This window comes from Pimephales promelas, chromosome 4, assembly GCF_988280905.1.
Source record: "Pimephales promelas chromosome 4, fPimPro1.hap1.1, whole genome shotgun sequence".
Lineage (NCBI taxonomy): Eukaryota > Metazoa > Chordata > Actinopteri > Cypriniformes > Leuciscidae > Pimephales > Pimephales promelas.
The window spans coordinates 15,898,248-15,919,310 of NC_142772.1; the positions used below are offsets into that span (position 1 = coordinate 15,898,248).

Here is a 21,063-nt window from a genome sequence, read left to right on the forward strand (position 1 = left end):
CATTCTAGAATGATTCATTCTTTCCAAATAGAGCTATTCAAGTCATCTGGAGAAATTGTTTTTATATCGCAATATATATCGTGGAAAAATAAAATATCACAATGCCAATTTTTACCAATATCGTGCAGCCCTAGTGCCACGTCTTGAGCTAACTGCAGCTACAATGGCTGCTAGAATGGACAATATGCTAAAATCTGAATTGAACATGATTCTTCAGGAGTCTGTATTTTGGACAGACAGTACTTCAGTCCTGAAATATCTCAACATCGAAAGCACAAGGTTCTGTACATTTGTGGCTGACATTGCCTCAAGAGGACTTGCTGTAGATGCTTTCCTAAAAGCAAATTCATGGCTCGCAGGTCCATCCTTTCTGACAAAGCCAGAATCAGAGTGGCCAAAAATGCCAAGTCACACTCTTAAGTTATATGTCAATGATCTGGAAGTTAAGGAAATCTGCGTCAATGCAGTGTGTGCAGATAATTCTGACTACACTTCACAGTTCTTTTCACACTACTCAAATTGGTACCATTTGAAAAAATCCATTGCATGGTTCCTCAATTCAAAAGCATTCTGAAGGCACTGATGGAAAAAAGAAATGAGCTGTGCCACAGTTTAAGGGACAATCTAGCAGTGAATCCTGTACTTGATGAAGAAATGAAAACTTCAAATCTTCACTATTAGGGGTAACATTGACTGTAAGTGACACTGAAGAAGCTTAGAAAGAGATCATTCGCTACACCCAAACAGTCATGTTTACAGAGGAAATCAAAGCCCTCCAGCAAGGTAAAGCTGTAAAATGTAGTAGCGCTTTTTACAGGTTGTCACCAGTTTTGCGAGACAAAATCTTAAGGGTAGGTGGCAGACTAAGTAGATCATCTATGCCTGAGGAATCCACACATCCTGCTATTTTAGCAAAGGACCATCCTGTTTCACATCTGATCTTAAGGTCAATTCATGTAGATGTAGGTCATAGCGGCCGTAATCACATGTTGTCAAAGTTACGAGAAAAATACTGGATTCCAAAAGCACAGACGGCCATTAGAAAAATCCTATCTCAATGCACAGTTTGTAAACGCCAGTTCGGCACTACAGGCAAACAATTCATGGCTGACCTTCCCCGTGACAGACTTTTGCCAGATGAACCTCCATTCACAAATGTAGGCATTGATTATTTTGGCCCATTTGAAATCAAAAGAGGAATGACATTGATTAAAAGATATGGGGTAATCTTTACTTGCCTGACGTTAAGAGCTGTTCACATTGAGATTGCTAGCTCGTTGGATACTGACTCATGCATTCATGCAGTAAGGAGATTTGTTTCTAGAAGGGGTCAAGTAAACAATCAGGTCTGACAATGGGACAAATTTCATTGGGGCAGAAAGGGAGTTACGAAAGGCCATTCAAAGTTTGAATAATGACAGGATTTAAACCACATTGCTTGCAAAAGGTGTACAGTGGACTTTCAATCCCCCAACTGCATCCCACCATGGAGGAGTTTGGGTACGTCAAATACGGACTGTCAGGAAAATTCTCAACTTCATTGTAAAATAGCAGCCTCTTGATGAAGAAAGTCTTCAAACGCTCTTATGTGAGGTGGAAGCAATAATTAACAGTCGTCCCGTCACTAAGGTGTCCAATGACCCAAACGACTTGGAGGCCCTCACTCCAAATCATTTGCTGCTGTTGAAAGTAAAGCCGTCCATGTCTCCTGGGGTTTTTCACAAGGCAGACCTGTATTCTAGACGTAGGTGGCGCCGAGTTCAGTATATGGCTGACCTATTTTGGAAGCGCTGTGTCAAAGAGTACTTACCAGACCTGCAAGAAAGACAAAAATGGCAAAGCCTAATGAAAAAGCTCAAGCCTGGGGACATTGTATTGGTTGCTGGCAATTCTGCACCGCGGAACTCTTGGGAAATGGGACGTGTGTTACAAACATTCACAGACAACAAGGGTCTTGTGCGGCAGGCCCAAGTGAAAACCAATACAAAAACTCTTTTACGCCCTGTTACTAAGCTTTGTTTACTTTCAGAGGCAGACTTATAGTCTCTTATGCGTAATCCTAATTGAAGAATCTGTTATGGGTTTATCGACTAAAGTGAGGCTTACATTTTATTGAAAGGAAAAAATTCCGAGGTTCAGTTGAGACTATGATATCTTTAATTTATGTTATGTGTTTGGCTCTTTGGTATAAATAGGTTGTTAATTGTTTTGTGGAACACAAAGACATTCAGGGGCTGGTGTGTAAGAGCTAATTTTAATATTTCTATACTTTGTGTATTAGTGGTGGAGTTGGAGTTTTGATTTTGCAAGCACTAACTGAAAGTATCATATTTGTATCTTTCTTTGAATTTTGATATTTCCTGTTTTCTGATGTACAACTTCTGTTCTGTTTCTTTAATGGTTTCGCCCTCTATTGGGGGTAGAGTGAGGAAGTTAGGTCGCACAGAAGAAAAAGGAGAAACTCTTTTCTTACCGTTTTGGTTTGTCATTTATGGATAAAACTCATGTTTAACGTTGGGTGTTACCTGTTTTAACGTTAAGGTAACATAAGTTAGAGGTTTAACAAGTGACATCATAGGCTACAGGAGTCAAGAGGATTTTGTATATTTGTGTAATTTTATGTTTTGATTAAACTCGCCAGGGCTCCAGACTAACTTTTTTAACCTCCGTCCTGGAAACGTCCTGAATGACAATTTGAACCGTCCTAAAGTGAATGTCAACCGTCCCAAAATAAAACTTTTGTTTCTGTACCTGCTGTTATCATCCATAGCTGTTAGTTAACTAAAACAATTCAGATGACTAAAATATAATGGATTTAGTTCTACTGTAATGCATTAATTTAGAATTTAGAATTTCTCCAAAATTTCCAAACCTACATACTTCCAGAGAAAAAAAATCTATTAAGCAGTTAATATGAATGATTTTAAAGTTAGAACATGCAATACAGATACAGATTTAACTACTGTGACTTACGTAAAAACGTAATTTTTTTCCAAACAAAATTATTGTTTATCTTGCCTGAATGTTTGCGCTCATTGCATTTTTACAATGGGGAAATGTTGTTAAGAATTTACACAACACAAAGCTTGATTTAAATAGTTCAAATAAATTGAAAAAAGTTGCACAAATAAATACAATAAAGATACAAATAAAGAGAAAAGTTTTTGAAGGTCTAACACTATTTTCACACTATTTTCATAGACAGAAACTGAATAAAGTAATCAAATGGAAAATAACACTGGATATGATTTTAGTCTAGAATAAATTAAATAGGCCTACATAAGCTATCAATCCTGATTCCTTTAACTTTAATTCCTTAAACTTGTTGTTTTGATGACAAAATTAATGACCGAGACATATGGTTGCTGTCTCTTTAAGAGCTAGGGCACGGATTCTGTGTTCATTATTCTGGCATGCGTTTTATGCTTATTAAAGACAAAACCGACTATGTTTAGACTATTATACTCACGAAGATCGAAATTGACACAGTTTTGCATGTTAAATGCAATATAATCCGTGAAAAATTATATTGAATATATTCATATTATGTGTTCATCTGCTTTTCTTTAGTATGCATTATTAGTATGGTGGTTTACTAAGTTTGATATCATTTATTTCTTTTAATATCAGTCTAATGCATTAAAGCCACACCGTGGAACTCTTCAACCTTTATAATATATTACCAAAACCCATTGAGATGGTAGATCGACTTACAATAGGTTGAATGATGCACCTGCCGTCTCCTGAAGGTGTCTGTATCACTTTTACTTGCACTTTGTAACTTCGAGTTTCGGGTAGGAACCCGAGCACAAAAAGAACTACAAAATTTGACCGCTTTACGGCATACTTCACTTCCCCCACCACCCACAACTTCCTCAGAATCTAACGCTAGTGCTCAACTCGCGTTTGATTGCCGTCCGTATGTTTTTGTCATGCCGAACAACAGCTACAAGGAAGAAGGCAACGGTTTTATCAGAGGAAACTAAAAAAGAAATAGGGAGAGTGACAAATTAAAAGCCAGGACAAGGATTAACATATTGGTCCAGCTTTCGCTTCACTCGCTGGCGTGAGCTAAAGGAGGAGGGGTGCTCGACCGATGCGGACGCTTGCCTGCACACAAATGCCGTTTCTAAGGTAACCCAGATAAATTCAGATAAGCAGTGTAGTATTTTCTAGTATTCCGGCCACAGCCGATGGTGTTATGAGTGCAATAAAATGCCCACAGCCCAGTGTTCATTTCTACAAATACAGCCCGCCTCAGTGCAGGGCTCGCACTAATAAAATCGGCTCTTGTCAACGTGAACGTGCCCGCGACTCAGTAGTACCCACAAACACTAACATTACACACCACATGTCCCACGGTTTCTGTAAAAATAAACCAACACACATAACGTTACAGTCAGCTCTGGCCGACGGTGTTTTCCGTGCAGTGAATGTGTCCGCGCTGTCCCGCGCCCACATTCACTCACAGACATGATAATCCCCACGTGGATCACCTCGCTCGCTCTCTCAGCTGACTGCTATAAGGGAATCAAGCGCGGCAAGGCTGCCCGGCCCGCCTCATACACTGCAAGCACACACAATCTAAAGACACGGGAGGCTGACCGGTTGACTGTTTGTTGACTTTAATTTGCGACAGTGCTGCGGAGCTTGTGGCCTCTAGGGACGTTGGATGTGAAAATTACATGTTGAGCACCATCTAGTGGCCAAAAAGTTCCACAGTGTGGCTTTAAGGAATTACAATCCATTTCCACTTCAGACTATCCACTTCTTTACTTCGAACCACCCATGCTTTTCAAAGTATTTCCTTAGATGTGTCGTAAAGATTGCGCCGCAGATTTCGGCCTTTACGGGATCAAACTTCAATTCAAGTGGTGGTAGTTTGGATTTAGACTCAACTGGTCTAACAACCACTCCTTGGCTTGAATTACAACTGAGATATGATAGTGCACCATACGTTTTGTCTCTCCCATTCGAGAACATGACTCCCCATGGCTTTCCTCTCCAGTTGACAGGCATACGATTTCTGTGGAACCTGACTTTCTGGAGTCATACATACTCCTCAAACAACTCGATAGCTTCTCTCCGAATTCCTTCTGAGACTGCTGTGTACCACGTATGCCTTGTTAGACCTCTGCTTCCAGCTTACTGGAATGCTTTTTTGGATGAGAATTGTCCCCTTCTGCTTAGCTGGTGTGACCAGGCCGATTGGGTCGTAGAGTCCTGCCACCTCACTCAATATGTGTCTTCTGGTCAATGGATTTGGTGTCCTCAGCCTCACCTCCTCTTCAAGGAGATCTTCATCCATCCTTAAGTTTTTTTTTTCCTTTTGGTAAAATTGACAGAAGTCATGATATACAACCTATCCTCCCCTGTTAGGCATCTAATTCCCAGGGCCGTATCATCCTCTTCCCCCAGCTAATTAGGAAGTACAACAATTTTCTCAGGAATCAGGCTTCAAGACTCTGTTTATCTTTTTGGATACAGACCTCCCACTTTGACCAGACCAGATCCATGACTTCAACGAGAATCCACCAGCTTTCAGGATTCACTATCTAAAAGAATACAAAAGAAAAAGAAAATCATATTGTGAACTTGAGCATTATAGACTTTTTTTTCCAATCAGGCATTTTACTAAGCTGCTTTTCCGTTCGCAGAAAAGTTGATTCCACTCCACTTCGGTTATATGGAGAGGAAGGCTCTTGACTTGTGCCCTGTCATGCTTACTGCCTCAAACAAGTCCAGATGAGCTCCATCCACCATCTTTCCAAGCGGGCTGTCCCACAGAACAAGGTGTTCTACGATTTTCACCCTTTGCTGTGCAAGTTTTCCATTGCGATGACTGAGAATTTGTTCTATTTTTTTTAGGCCTCCTAAGCTCTGCCAAGTCCACTTCTGGAAAGAACCCTTTCAGTCGCTCTGGACACTCATGTGCACTCTTGCGACCTCTTCCTGACCATAACAGACTAACTGGTGCCTTTCTTTTCCCACTGGTGTTTTCACTCGAATTCGGAGAAGATGCCTTTTGGCTCTTACATGAGCTCCTATCGTCTCCCTAACAAGTTTAGTCAGAAAATCAATTTGCACTTCATAGCTTTCATAATCATTGCTGCCAGTAGCTATACTTGCTACTTGATCGCCGTTTTTCTCCGCTGCAGAGATTGGGCCAGTCACTTCATGCGGTCCATATCTTGACCAGAGACTATCTTAAACCATTTATTCAACTTCATTCAACTTTGTGTCACACTTGCGTCTTTGCTCTCATCAGCCTCCATATTGGTGAGAAGTCCAGTTCTGTAATCATCATTAGTCTCAAACCCAACTTCTTGAACTCTTTCTTAAACTCCTCTTCTGTTAGCCTGTGAGCTTTTCTGCTAAAGATGTTTAACATGTCTAGTGAAACTGATTTTTGCTGCAGTCCTTTCTTTTTTAAGCTATTGGTTTTCCCACTGCTTCTTCAGCCATTTTCAACTTATCCACTTGACACTCAAACAGCAGCAGCAACTTTTCCACTGATGTTATGCTGATTGTCAACTGTGTTTGCAAGCTGTGGCTGTCAGCTGTGGTTATCAACTGTCGAGTTATTTATATATATATATATATATATATATATATATATATATGTATGTATATATGTATATGTATGTGTGTGTGTGTGTGTGTGTGTGTGTGCGTGTTTGTGCGTGTGTATGTAAATATATAATAATTTATAATAATTTATTTATAATGTATAATATAATATTTACATACATACATATATACACACACAGACATATATACTGTGTGTATATATATATATATATATATATATACGCAGTGTTTCCGCTACATTCATTCTCCCGTGGCGGGCCGCCACACTTAAAATCCTCCCGCCATGGCTGCAGCTTCTCAGTGACGTCCGACATTCTGCATATTGTGTTATTTTGTTAAGCCTCACTAAAGGCATAAAAAAACTTTGTAAAGCACAATCAAGTTTTCACACTATACTCCAAGACTTCTAAAGTCATTCAATAGCATAATGTGTGGTAAAATTAATATTTTAGTCTCCAAGTTAAAGTTAACGGAAAGTCATCTCGCCTCAGTCATTCTCCATTCAGAATTCACACAGCGCGTCGCGTTCGGTTGCGACAGTAACACGACGACACTCTCTTCAAGATCAATGTTCCCAATATTATACTTTATTTGTAGATAAAGCATAAAGGTCTATGATTTGCATAAAATGACTATCTTGCTGGAGTGGAGTTTATTGCCCTTTCTAAATCACATTCCCTTCTCCCGGGTGTAGCTATGTAAGATTACAGCACTGGAATCGAGAGAGTGCGCTATTGTTCTTGCGCACTGAAATTTAAAACTGTTAAAATAAAAGGCTCAAAAAACTGTTGCATAGATATAATACACTAAGCATTAGTGCTGCAAGATGAATCATATCGCAATCGTAATAGTGATCTCAAACCTATGCAATTTTATAACGCAAAATGCCGCGATTTTATATTAAATAAACAAATTAGGGCTATTAACGCAGTATCTCTTCTTTTTTGTCATCCTTTGACTAGTCTTACATGATCCCGCTCTTATTCGTGCAAATGCCTTTTCGCATTTTGCACGACAAGAAGTGAAAAGCTGCTTGTGAATGCCCTAGAATATGAGACTCGCAGAAAGACGCGCGCCATAATGCGCATGCACTGACCGCGTGCCAGAATACAGTTCTCTTTCGAGCTTGAACGAACAATAGCACACACAATTATGCCAAAATGTCGTTTTGTCTAGTATCTTCATAACATAAGAAAAGTCTTATGGACGAAAAGAGTTGTGCGCTATGAGGCGCGTGTGAGATCCGCGTCTCGGCAACGGGTCCGCGTCAAAGCGCCAGCAGTGAATAAAGCGTTCTGTCGGTAAAGTTAATCAAAGAACAAAGGGAAATTAGAAAATTACTGACTGATCTTGACTAAAGAACTTTTGTAGCTTTAATAGCCTAAGGATTATTCTATATATAATTTATGATTCATGCAGCGCAGACTGTTTGATAACTTTATTCAATTTCTGTACCTGTTAAGACAGGAAGGGCACAATAAATATGTTTTTTTTATGGGTTTATGTGGGGATTATTCACAATCTCATCATTTAATGTTGTTTTTAGTTTTTTTATTGTTTTTATTAACAATCATAATCATTAGTATTATGCATGTGATTTACACTTTTCATATACATTTTTTATACTTTTCATATATATTCATAATCATTTATAATCTACATTTTTATGAATCAAACTTTTCTGAATTCTGTATGTGGAAGACTTTTAGAGTTTGGGGGACTTGGGGGGAAGTTGAGTGTATTATGTTTCTTTCCGTGGAGCAGAATATACATTTAAGTGATTGATGAAGAGCAGATGTTTCTCTGGAACAGCTATATGTACTGTGTAAGTTCTTTGTTTGAGACAGAGAGAGGAAAAATACAGAGAAGCAGAAGGACGATCTTTGCTGGTCCACTCTCTCTCCCTTATGTCTTATATAAATTGGTAAAATAAATAACATATATTGGCAGAATGACTGGTGTCTTTTCATTAAATTAAATAACAAGGGGAAACGAAGATTTTAAATCTACATTTTTGGCGTCACACGAAAAGGATAGCATACCCAGGCATTCGTCTCAATCATTTCAGGTAAGACTTTTTTTCCTTTCTCAAAGTTTTAAGTCTGCCTGATGATTAGAGACAGTGACTGAAATGCTGAAAAGAACTGTGTTATTTTAAGTACCAGTTGTTTTGCCAATGAATATGGGACATAAGGAAAAATTATATAAAAATTAATCAAATTAAATAATCAAACTGAATTAGGCTTATTTAGGTTCTCTGAAAAGTAAACCTCAAACAATATTTGAAATGCTGGGATAGAGGTGGATCTTTTTTAGAAAAAAGACCATCTAGTCAGAAATTTGGAATTAGCTGTAAAACGGTTAAGCTAGTAAAATTTGCTTGGTTATAACTGCGACGTGGTTGGATAGTGGCGGGACTGTTTAAAAGAAGGCAGAGTAATCCCTAAAACATCCAGCACACCGAAGATTCGTTCTCAGAAGGAGACGAGGGAAGTTTAACACGAGCGATACTTGATTGACCAAAGCGGTTAAATGTGGCGGGACTGTTTTAAAAATGATGGCAGAGTAATCCCTAAAACATTGTAACACGCTAGAGTTATACAAGTATAAAAGGCGCCCTTGTAACTAGCTAGGATCGTGGGCATTCTGAACCTGACCGTAAAGCTGTTCAAATATTTGAGGAGACTGATCCGAGTTAACTTTAATAAAAAATTAAATACCAAAGAAATTAATCTGAGATAAAATCCAAAGTATTTAAAAAGAAAGGGAAAAAGGAACCTTTTAAAACTTTTTGAGTTTTAAAAAGAAAACTAAAATACTGAAAAGCATTAGAGTTAACTTTTCTTTAATTTTTTCTTTTGTTCTGTGAGTGAGGGAGAAAGAGAGTGAAGCAGCCCCTCCCTTCAGAATTGCCCTGTACCTTCACACACACACATCCAGTTGGAAAGGGAGAGAAGCAGGGAGCCCCATACACACATACTTCCACACACACATAGGCTGCAGCTCTGAGCACACACACACACACACACACACATACATACACAGACAGCCTGCAGCTCTGAGCACACACACATACGCATCACATAGGCTGCAGTTTCTGAACATAGGCGCACATACATAGCCCCCCCCCGTATAACACACACACACACACATATAGGCACACATACATTCCTGCTGTTCTGAGCAGAAACTTTGAAACACTTGAAGATGGCAGCAAGTGTCTGTACCAGCAGCACAATAGCTGAATGGTACCTTGAAAAGAAGAAGAACAAGAAACTAACTAAACTTTTGAAAAAAGGACTGGACATTAATGCATCTATGAATGAGCAGTTAAGCTGGTTCGAGTCCCAAAAAGACAAGATAAAATCAAAAGCATTTCCAATTTTAGCAGCTAATTGGATTGTGAAACAAGGTGGAATTTGTTGCGACTTACATGGAGGTCCGGTACCGCTTGTTGAAGTTATGAAGCCTCAGCTTGAAGCATACCACAAATTAAACAAAATCATGTCCATCACATGTCCAGAGAAGGAAAACACAACCAGTGATGATTTATTTGATCCAGATTGGACAAATATAATAACTGAAGCTGAAAGGAAATATTCACAAGCACCAGTGAAATCCGCGACAACAGTAACGCCTCCACCTTACAAACCAATTTATCCACCTTTGCCTGAACAATATACAAGTTCATCTAAACCTCTGACGCAGCCTCAAGCTTCAAGATCAAACGGAGGTCCAGTTGACAAAATGTATATTGCATCTGCACAAGCAGCTCCAATAATAACAAGATCTAAATCAGCCCAGCCAAGCAGAGACATGATGAGATGTACACCAGCTCATAATTATGGATCTGACTGGGGTGATGAGACAAGAGATGATGACATGATTACAATTGACAAAATCGGTCCTGAGTTTTCTTCACCTGTGATTAAAAGGGAAGAGTCGCAACCTGAGATGATGACCGAAGAAAGACCATTTACTCCGGGAGAACGACAAGCCATTCTCTCAGCCTTGCCTCCTCTGAAGAGACAAGATCCAAACACAGAGTTTTGGCGAGAATTAGACTCCCTGGTTGAAGCACATCAAATGACACTAAGAGACATTCACACCATTGTGAAAGCTAAAATCCCAAGAGACCGATGGGAACGCCTGCCAGCGTCGATAACAACAGCCCAATGGGTAGACTTGTGGGTTGATGGCCAAGGACGACCCCTGGGTCTTTGGCAAACATTAGATGTATTCCGAAAGGAAATCCAAGAAATCTTGGGAAGCGGTAAAATTCCATTCACTTCAGTGACATTGATTAAGCAAAAGGATGATGAATCTCCAGACGAATATGCTCTGCGTAAGTGGAACACTTATGAGAGATGGGCTCTCTGCGCTAAGAAACAACCTGACAGAGATGATGTACAATTCACTGACACACTTGTGGATGGCTTTAGCTCTAAATACCAACAAGCGTTATCACTTGGAGTCAATCCAGGCGAAACATATGACCAAATTATGCAATGGGCTGGCCGTCTAGAGATGGCGATGAGATCAAACAAGGAAGAAGGAAACAAGACAAATCGAAAAGGAGTGGCAACAGCTCAATACAACATGGATACAAAGAATAAGATTGTTGTTTGTGGCAATTGTGGAAAGCGTGGCCACTCAAGAAAAGACTGCTGGGCTAAAGGTGGTGGAGCAGAAGGTCAAGGTCCATCATTTAAACAAGTCACTGCGAAAAATCATGATGAAACCTCTCAAGGGAAGACATGGACGGACGCACAAGTCCGTCAACTCATAGAGGGGATTATGCGTCCGCAATAGGAATCAGCGGCCCCCTGTATTAGTAAGAAAAGAGACAATCGCCTTTTCATCAATGCATTAATAGGGGGCCACCCATGTGATATCCTGGTTGACACAGGAGCCTCAATTTCAATAACAGATCTGAACCTACCTACAACAGATGAAGCTATGGAAGTTGAAGGAGTTGGAGGAGGTATCACAACATTTCGTAAAAGTATCCAAGTTCCACTACAAATACATGAAGATGAAGTCGTATGGACATCTTTCTGGGTGGGACCGAATTCACAAGGAAGCCTCATTGGCATGGACATACTTCCATTGTTGAACATGATCATCTTCACTGACAGTCGTCAAATCGCTACAACAGCTGGGATAATACCACACGAAGATCGCACATGTAATTTGAGTTCAGTTGGTGCAGCAAAACCAATTATCAGAGACTGGACCAAAGACGGTGTGTGGGGTCTTCTGTGCAGTTTACATCCAGAAGTTTGGGCTAAACACAAATTTGATTGTGGCAAAGCCAACATTGACCCTGTTGTTATTGAAGGGCCGACACATGCCCCTCATAAACAATACCCTATCCGACCTGAAGCAAGACGAGCCGTGGAAGAGATAGTGGCAGACTTGGAAGCTGAAGGGATCATCAGACAAACTTCATCAACTACTAATAGTCCTGTCTGGCCTGTCAAGAAATCGGATAACTCATGGAGATTAACCATTGATTACACAAGACTCAACAGTGTAACACCAAAACCGCATCCTATTGTGGCCAATCCTGCCACCATTCTGAATGATATTCCAGGAAATGCAAGGATTTTCACAGTACTAGATGTACTGTCTGCTTTCTGGTCTATACCTATTGACGAAAAATCTCAAGAGAAACTTGCCTTCACAGTGGGTGCAAAACAGTATGTCTGGAACAGACTCCCACAAGGACTTAATATTTCTCCTGTGGTATTTCACAGAACTTTGGATCAGTTCTTAACTGAGCAAAAAGCTGAAATTGAGAGTTCAGGAAGTGTTTGCCTCCAATACGTGGATGACTTGTTAATTGCAAGCCCAGATGAAAACAGCCACATATTTGCTCTGAATATTGTCCTACAAGCCCTTAAGAAAGGAGGATTCAAAGTCAACCCCGACAAAGCACAGCTGGCCAAAACCAAGGTTATCTACTTGGGCCAAGAAATATCTGTCGAGGGAAGGAGACTGACAACAGAGCGTGTGGAGGCATTACGGCAACTTCCAAAACCTCTAACAGTTACAGGAATGAGGAAAGTGATGGGACTTTTCAACTATTGTCGTCAGTATATTCCTGATTTTGCCAGCATCACCAGCCCCCTCATTGACTTGTACAAGGGAGGAAAGCCTGGAATGGAACAGATAAACTGGACACCGGAAGCTGAGGAAGCATTTACTTCAATGAAAGAAAAACTGACTTCAGCCCCAGCCTTGGGACTTCCTGATGGACGATTGCCATTTCATTTGTGGACCAGGGTGGGAGATGAGACGTACTCAGCAGTACTGTGTCAAAAACCAGGTGATCGATACAAACCAGTTGGATACTTTTCCACAAAGATTCCTGTTACAATGATTGGTCAACCACGATGTATACAAGCTCTCGATGGTGCCACATGGGCAGTGGATGCTGTGGAAAATTTGATAGGAGCACAAACAATCATATTGCATACTCCACACAGTATAGTGACGTTGCTGAACAACACAAACATCAAGACCATTACTGATGCAAGGAGAGCAAAATGGGAAGCAACTTTGTTGAACAAGGATTTGAGAGTGGAAATCATCAGAGACACATCCCTTAACCCTGCAACGATGATGATCGAACCACACGAGGGAACACCACATGAGTGTGAAAAACAAGTAGAAGAAGAAAGTCTTGGTCCTGTTAATCCAACACCTCTTGAAAATCCAGACAAGGAGTTATGGGTCGATGGATCCAGTTACTATGTTGATGGAAAACGACATACTGGATGGGCTGTAGTGGAAGCTGATGGAAATGTCGTGAAGAAAGGAGCTCTTTCTGGGCATTTTTCAGCACAAGTAGCTGAGCTCATAGCACTTGCAGAAGCTTTCGAATTATCGGAAGGACAACGAGTCAACATCTACACAGATAGTCGTTATGCTTTTGGAGTGGTCCATGACTACCTTGCCCTGTGGAAAAAACGTGGACTTATCACCAGCAATGGGAGCGAAATACAACATGCTTCCATAATTCGTCGTTTGATTGCAGCATGTCACCTACCCAGAGAAGCAGCCGTGATCAAAGTAAAATCACATCAATCTGACAAGTCCAAAGAAAGTCAAGGAAACACGGCAGCAGATGCAGCGGCCAGAGAAGCAGCACTACTTCCTCTTACTCCTGTTACCTTGGTACAGGAAAACAGCAAAGATAATCCTGAGCTCCGCCTTCTGTCATATCAAACTGAGACAGATGAAGAGAAAGAACAATGGATAAAAGCGGGAGCGAAAGAGGATGATCAAGGTATCTGGAGAATTCCAACAGGACAAGTGGTGATGCCTATCGGAACAAGAAGAGAACTAATGCAGCTGTATCATGGAAAAGTACATGCTGGAGCAAAAGCAATGAAAGCTCAAATCAGCGAGACGTGGTGGTGGCCACGAATGATGAGAGACATTGATGATTACTGTAGAAGATGCTTGATCTGTCTGAAAGCAAATGTTGGAAAATCTGTAAAGGTGCGGATGTCACATGCACCCAGACCAACAGGTCCATGGACACATCTCCAAATCGATTTCACAGGACCTTTGTCACCCAGTGGAGGGTACCAATACATTCTAGTAATCATGGACAGATTTACTAGATGGGTGGAAGCATTCCCAACAAAAACCTGCACTGCTGAAGCAGCCGCACGAGTGATGGTTGAACAAGTCTTTCCTCGCTGGGGTCTTCCATATGAACTTGATTCTGACAATGGAACTCACTTCACTGGAAAACTGATGAAGGAAGCAATGAAATTGATGGGGATTAAACAGAAGTTTCACGTCCCGTACAGACCTCAAAGTTCAGGCCTAGTGGAACGGATGAACAGATCGTTGAAAACCGCTCTCACCAAGGCCATTCTGCAAACTGGCCAAGGATGGCACAAGTTGTTACCCGCAATTTTGTGGAATCTGAGAGCAACCCCGAACAGAGTAACGGGACTGACTCCTTTTGAACTGATGACTGGAAGAGCAATGGTTCTGCCTCCTGATGCTCCGCCGCCTGCGGGAACAGGAGGAGACTCTACTTTGTTCCAAGAGAAGCTACGACGCTATCTTGCAATGCTGGACAAAGCAATCAAAGACAATAATAAGAAAGTGCGAGAAGCTCAACAGCAATGGGATGAAAAACATACCACTACTGACATTCCACACATTCCTGAGTTAGGCAGTTTTGTTATGGTCAAACGTATTCCCAGGAAAGGTTTAGAACCTAGGTGGGAGGGGCCATATGAGGTACTCTTAACAACAGATACAAGTGTCTGCCTAAAAGGGAAGGGTGTAGGAACAGATAGATGGTATCATTGGTCACAAGTTAAACCTTGCTTAGTGAATGAACAAAATGATGAAGGCTTAGGACCTGAGATTGAGCACTGTTCACTCATTAACTTTGGGAAAAAGGAGTGATGATTAATTATTTTTCTGCTTCCATTTCAGGAATCAATTCCATTGACATTGATTAGAGATGGTCGCAAGTTATTCTCGATACACAACGACAATGGTATGCTTGTTTTTAATTTTACTTGGCATTTACCAAGGAAGCCAAGCTTTATGGACTCCTCGAGTTCAAGAAATTACTCGGAATGCAACCCTGAAATCTGGCCAACGTTTTACTCTACCCTTTAATTCCAGATGGGGATTATGGGATTGGGTGCCACGTAATGATAAAGACCTTGCTAAATATCGAGTGGGCATCTACGGTGGATGTAACTTTCACCACCAATGTTACAAAAGCAGAGTAATTTGGCCGGTGAAAGATGGGGGGTATACCGGTAGTGCTCAAAGACGAGAAATTTGTTCAAAAGAACAATGTGAAATTGTGGGGTTAAACCTCATAACATCTTCTGATGTGGAAATTAATTTCATTTTGAATCGTACCCACATGCTTACAATATGGGATTCATTAGCCCTAGGCTGTATCTATCCCATAGTGTTACCATGCGAGGGGTTTCTATGGGATGCTACCTCCAGGACAACTAGATTCAAGGGAAATTACATACGAGTTTGGCATTCGGAAGATGCGAATGAATATTGTGAGACTGAATTAGAAACTGGGGAAATTGGACGGTGTTTTTATCTTTCTGCGGGAAAGACAAACAAAGCTAAAACATGCCCAAGTACAACTATTGCACCAGCTCATGGTATATTGTTAGCAAAGGAAACCAAAACCTTGATAAACGAAGCTCATATGGTGCGACAACGCATTAATTATAACTTGATGTCTCTTCTTACTGTTTATGATCAGTCCTATTGTGGAAATTTCACAAAAATTAGGAGCTGGTTGGAAAAAGAAATTAAATATTATACCTCTAAGGATCCTCTTGGAAGTCGAAATCGCAAACCTCGAAGTATATGGGGAGACATAGCGGGGGTATTTGGCTCTGTCAATTCAATTAGTAATACTGCTCAGCTGAACCAATTAAGTGAATACTCTCAGTGGGTGGGAACAATGACCGGCAAAGGACTTACTGAGACTCTTCAAGGTTCTCTACATATTATAGCAGCGGGTCAGCATCTTAATGACGCAGCGAGGGAATTGGCAGATGCATTAGTGAAATCGTCTAATTTTGAGACACATCGTGCAGCGTGTTTATTTTTGGCTCAGAATTTGAAGGATCAAATGGTAGAGGATATTCAGGTTATTCGAATGGGGCAAGTTCCTGAGCGAATAGCGGAATCTTTGTTATGGGTTTTTGGAAAACAACTTAATTTGACTTCTGCTAAACATGCTCCATTAGTTAAAATCGCAATCAATGAAGATTCGTTGTCAGGTTCTGGAACATTACCTTTGATTATGGTCTGGCCTCAATATGGGAAACGCAATATTATGACAGTTAGACGATTCCAATCAATGGGGGTTAGACAAGGAAATTCAGTAATTAGATTGGGAAGGAATGGATATTGGGCTGAAGGTGAAACACCAATGATTTCTACTACAGACTGTTGTATTGAGGAACATGAGTGGGTAATTTGCTCATGTTCTACAATGTTTAGTCTGTCTCTTAATGGATCTGCAGTTTGGGAAGTAGTTCCTTTAGATCAAGCCACAGGTGCATGGCAGGTGTCAGAAGCACAGTGGTGTATATTACATGACGGAATAAATGAAAATATGATATACGGAGGAAAGCTATGTCCAATTCCTTCTGATCCATTTTGCGTTGAGATTCTCTATCCTCTTCATTTGGGTGGAATTCATGTTCCACATGTACAATTGTTGCAGTTAGATCCACAGTGGTGGAATAATGATTTGGTGGAAGAGAGGAATTATGAACTCTTTGAAATGGTCAAGAGAGTTAAAGCAAGCGTTAAGGCAGCTCAAGAGGAGGGAATTCAAGCAATGGGTCATGTTATCGTAGCGAATGGAGTAGCTAAATTGATGTCTGAGAGGAAATTAGCTCGAATTCCAGGGAATTTAACATGGTTGGAATGGATAGTTTTGACTATGGTAGGAGTTTTTGTGTTTCTGTTAGTAATAAAACTTATCATATATGTGATAAGAAAGAGAAGTACCAAACCTTTTAGATTGGTTATTACTGACAAAATGGATAGAGCCGAGAATGGAAAATTCGGAGTGAGATAGGAGATTTTTTACACTACACTACTTACAAAACACAACCTCACAAACAATGAACACCCGCTTACTGATTTGCAACCCCAAGGGATAGGACCCTTTAACATCAACGTTTATTTTGATTTCTTATTTTGGCTCGGAACTGGAGGAGTTAATTAATTAACGAGTTAATTAATTAATGAGTCCAGGCACGGGCAGAAGACTTTTTAGTTTTTCTTTTCTTAGATGATTGGGGTTCATTTTAAATGCTTACACATAGATGTTAAATGACACATAGTATGCGGGGACATAACATGGGTTGGGTTTTTGTTTGTTATTTCTTTTCTTTTCTGTTTCAATTCTTTTGTCTTCTATGTCTATGTCTTGGTCTACTATTTCTCCTCAGCACTATCACTTCAATAGGTTGGCCACCTGGAGATGATGGTGTGGAACTGACGGCCGTAGTTCCAGAGGAGGGACTGAAGATTCACAATCTCATCATTTAATGTTGTTTTTAGTTTTTTTATTGTTTTTATTAACAATCATAATCATTAGTATTATGCATGTGATTTACACTTTTCATATACATTTTTTATACTTTTCATATATATTCATAATCATTTATAATCTACATTTTTATGAATCAAACTTTTCTGAATTCTGTATGTGGAAGACTTTTAGAGTTTGGGGGACTTGGGGGGAAGTTGAGTGTATTATGTTTCTTTCCGTGGAGCAGAATATACATTTAAGTGATTGATGAAGAGCAGATGTTTCTCTGGAACAGCTATATGTACTGTGTAAGTTCTTTGTTTGAGACAGAGAGAGGAAAAATACAGAGAAGCAGAAGGACGATCTTTGCTGGTCCACTCTCTCTCCCTTATGTCTTATATAAATTGGTAAAATAAATAACATATATTGGCAGAATGACTGGTGTCTTTTCATTAAATTAAATAACAAGGGGAAACGAAGATTTTAAATCTACACCTGTTAAGACAGGAAGGGCACAATAAATATGTTTTTTTTATGGGTTTATGTGGGGATTATTTGAAGTTCACTTCATCTAAAAGCTGCTATATTTTTTTAAGCCTATAATTTTTTTAAAAAGTTGATAGTTTTTAATTGTAATGATGGAATCACTGTAATGTTGGTTTGGTTGATGGTTTATTGATCATTATAGGTGTTATCAATAATTTAGTTGTTGTTTTTAGTTTAAGTTGAGAAATAAACATCAGTACACAGAATGATCACTATCTGTGTGTGCATTTTACTTTAGAACCAAGCAAGTTGGACTCATGAAACCATTTTATTATATCGGAATCGCATATCGCAATTGCAATATTGGCTCAATAATGGCAATGACATTTTCCCCAAATCGTGCAGCCCTATGTAACCCCACACACCCGGGTCCTACTCGCCCCGCTCCGAGCGGGCCTCGAACCCGGGTCTCCGGCGTGAGAGTCGGGCGCTCTAGCAAGGAGGCTAAAGACTGCAGCCTCTAGCGTCTGTCGCTAGAGCGTCTATTGAGATCGGGGAGTGAGGTTTACTCGCACAGCAACTACTAGCTGGCCTCCGTTACACCTACTAAGCATAGATATAATCCATTCGCTATGTTCTTTTCAATGTGAAGCGTTGCGTGCTATGACTTGGTGTTGCTTCAAGTGCATCATTCTGCACACGGGATGCGCATGATCGCTTATAATACTTTGGGGAGACAAGGGGGCGTGGCCTAAGGGAATATCACTCGTGGGCCACGCCCCCTCCCCCTGTGGAAATGGGCCTGCCCCCACAGCTTGGAAAAATCCTAGAGGAAACACTGTATACGTATATATATATATACACACTCACCTAAAGGATTATTAGGAACACCTGTTCAATTTCTCAATTTCTCATTAATGCAATTATCCATTCAACCAATCACATGGCATTTGCTTTAATGCATTTAGGGGTGTGGTCCTGGTCAAGACAACCTCCTGAACTCCAAACTGAATGTCAGAATGGGAATGAAGTGATTTAAGCAATTTTGGATCCAAAACATGGATCCATCATGCCTTGTTACCACTGTGCAGGCTGCTGGTGGTGGTGTAACGGTGTGGGCGATATTTTCTTGGTGCACACTAGGCCCCTTGGTGCCAATTGGGCATCGTTTAAATGCCACGGCCTACCTGAGCATTGTTTCTGACCATGTCTATCCCTTTATGGCCACCATATACCCATCCTCTGATGGCTACTTCCAGCAGGGTAATGCAACATGTCACAAAGCTTGAATCATTTCAAATTGGTTTCTTGAACATGGCAATGAGTTCACTGTACTAAAATGGCCCCCACAGTCACCAGATCTCAACCCAATAGAACATCTTTGGGATGTGATGGAACGGGAGCTTTGTGCCTTGGATGTGCATCCCACAAATCTCCATCAACTGCAAGATGCTATCCTATCAATTTGGGTCAACATTTCTAAAAAATCCTTTCAGCACCTTGTTGAATCAATGCCACGTAGAATTAAGGCAGTTCTGAAGGCGAAAGAGGGTCAAACACAGTATTAATATGGTGTTCCTAATATTCTTTTAGGTGAGTGTGTGTGTGTGTGTGTGTGTGTGTATATATATATATATATATATATATATATGTATGTACTATTTACGTGTGTGTATATATATGTATATATGTGTATGTTTTATATATATATATATATATATATATATATATATATATATTTCAGTGCACGCTCTTTTTCTTCCATGATTCATCGGCTGTTTTCGACGGCCTTCACAGTTTTCCGTAGCTTTTCCTCTGACGCAACAGATTCGCTACTCTGAATAAGTCTCCAAGTTCACTTAAATTGCACCTAAATCGTTTCTGACTTTACAACAGGATGTTTAAAAGCATTTTAGTTTATTCTCATCATGAAAGTGCATTAGTAGAGGGAGAGACAGGTGAGCAGCGGGAGAGTGTGTGCCTGCAGCTTTTCTGTGTAAGAGATCCAACGAATGCCCGAAAGTGTGAGTGTACTGCATCAAACTAAATAAAAGTTTACAGATATTCAGTGACAGGAAAATTAAACTACAACAAACTAAATTAAACCACTACATATATGTTGAATATAATGTATAATGTATATAATGTATAAGTGCAAGCAAGCTCTTTTTTATTTTGGCAAGTATCGCGATAGTTGTGTACCGTAAATTTTAACAAATTTTACTATTGTGTTTATTACACCCCTAGAGGAAATTGCAACATTGTAACAATAGTAATCCCTGTTTTGGAACAAAACAAACAATCTACTGGTGTTAAAATGCCCTAAGTATATTTGCTGTTGTTCTTTCTCTGTTTCAGATTGCGATTTGTGTTTGGCCCATGTGCTCTTCAGGCATTGGATCTGGTGGACCAACGGTCTGTCACATGCATGTCATCTCCCAGCAGTCGAAAGGCTTTTCAGGTAGAAGGGAGTTTACTGCCCAAAAATGTCTGCAACAATATAAAATAACTCAAATAAAGTTTTTCCTCAGCTGCTGAAAAAAAAACAACTTATATTAAAGGTATAGCGGAGGATCTTTCCGAATTTTAGAGAAGACCCGCCCTCTCCAATTTTTAAAAATTAAAAAAAATGGACAAACACAACACTCTTGCTCCCGAGAGGGAACGTCTATTACGCCTTGCACAATTATGTTGCAAATTCTAAACTAACTCAAAAATATTCATAAAAAAGACAACATGTAAAATGCCCTTCCGTGTTTTATTTACTTATTATACTGATCGATTGAGTGACCGAGGACTCAAGACATGATATGTGCAACCCTGTATCACACGAAATACGTTCTGAGGAAACTATTTTGCAAATCGCAATTACGTTACATAGCAACATATAAGCAGTGCTATTACGTTGGTCCATA

At 40.1% G+C, this 21,063-nt stretch overlaps 2 protein-coding genes across 3 annotated transcripts in view; both read left to right on the forward strand.

The window, feature by feature from the left end:
* The window catches only part of zswim7 (zinc finger, SWIM-type containing 7), a 114,769-nt gene that overhangs the window by 28,583 nt on the left and 65,123 nt on the right, over nt 1–21,063 (forward strand). For both annotated transcript variants that reach the window (XR_016168259.1, XM_039662214.2), the window contains exon 6: nt 20,507–20,609. Coding sequence is in view for 1 of the 2 variants with exons in the window: in XM_039662214.2 (XP_039518148.2) it covers nt 20,507–20,609 (103 nt within the window). In the remaining variant the exon portion in view is untranslated. The remainder of the gene's footprint in view (nt 1–20,506; nt 20,610–21,063) is intronic.
* On the forward strand, nt 14,937–18,156 carry LOC148981669 (uncharacterized). The gene has a single exon (XM_089129996.1). It carries the CDS (start codon nt 15,089–15,091, stop codon nt 17,201–17,203), a length of 2,115 nt encoding a protein of 704 aa, XP_088986122.1. The 5' UTR covers nt 14,937–15,088; the 3' UTR covers nt 17,204–18,156.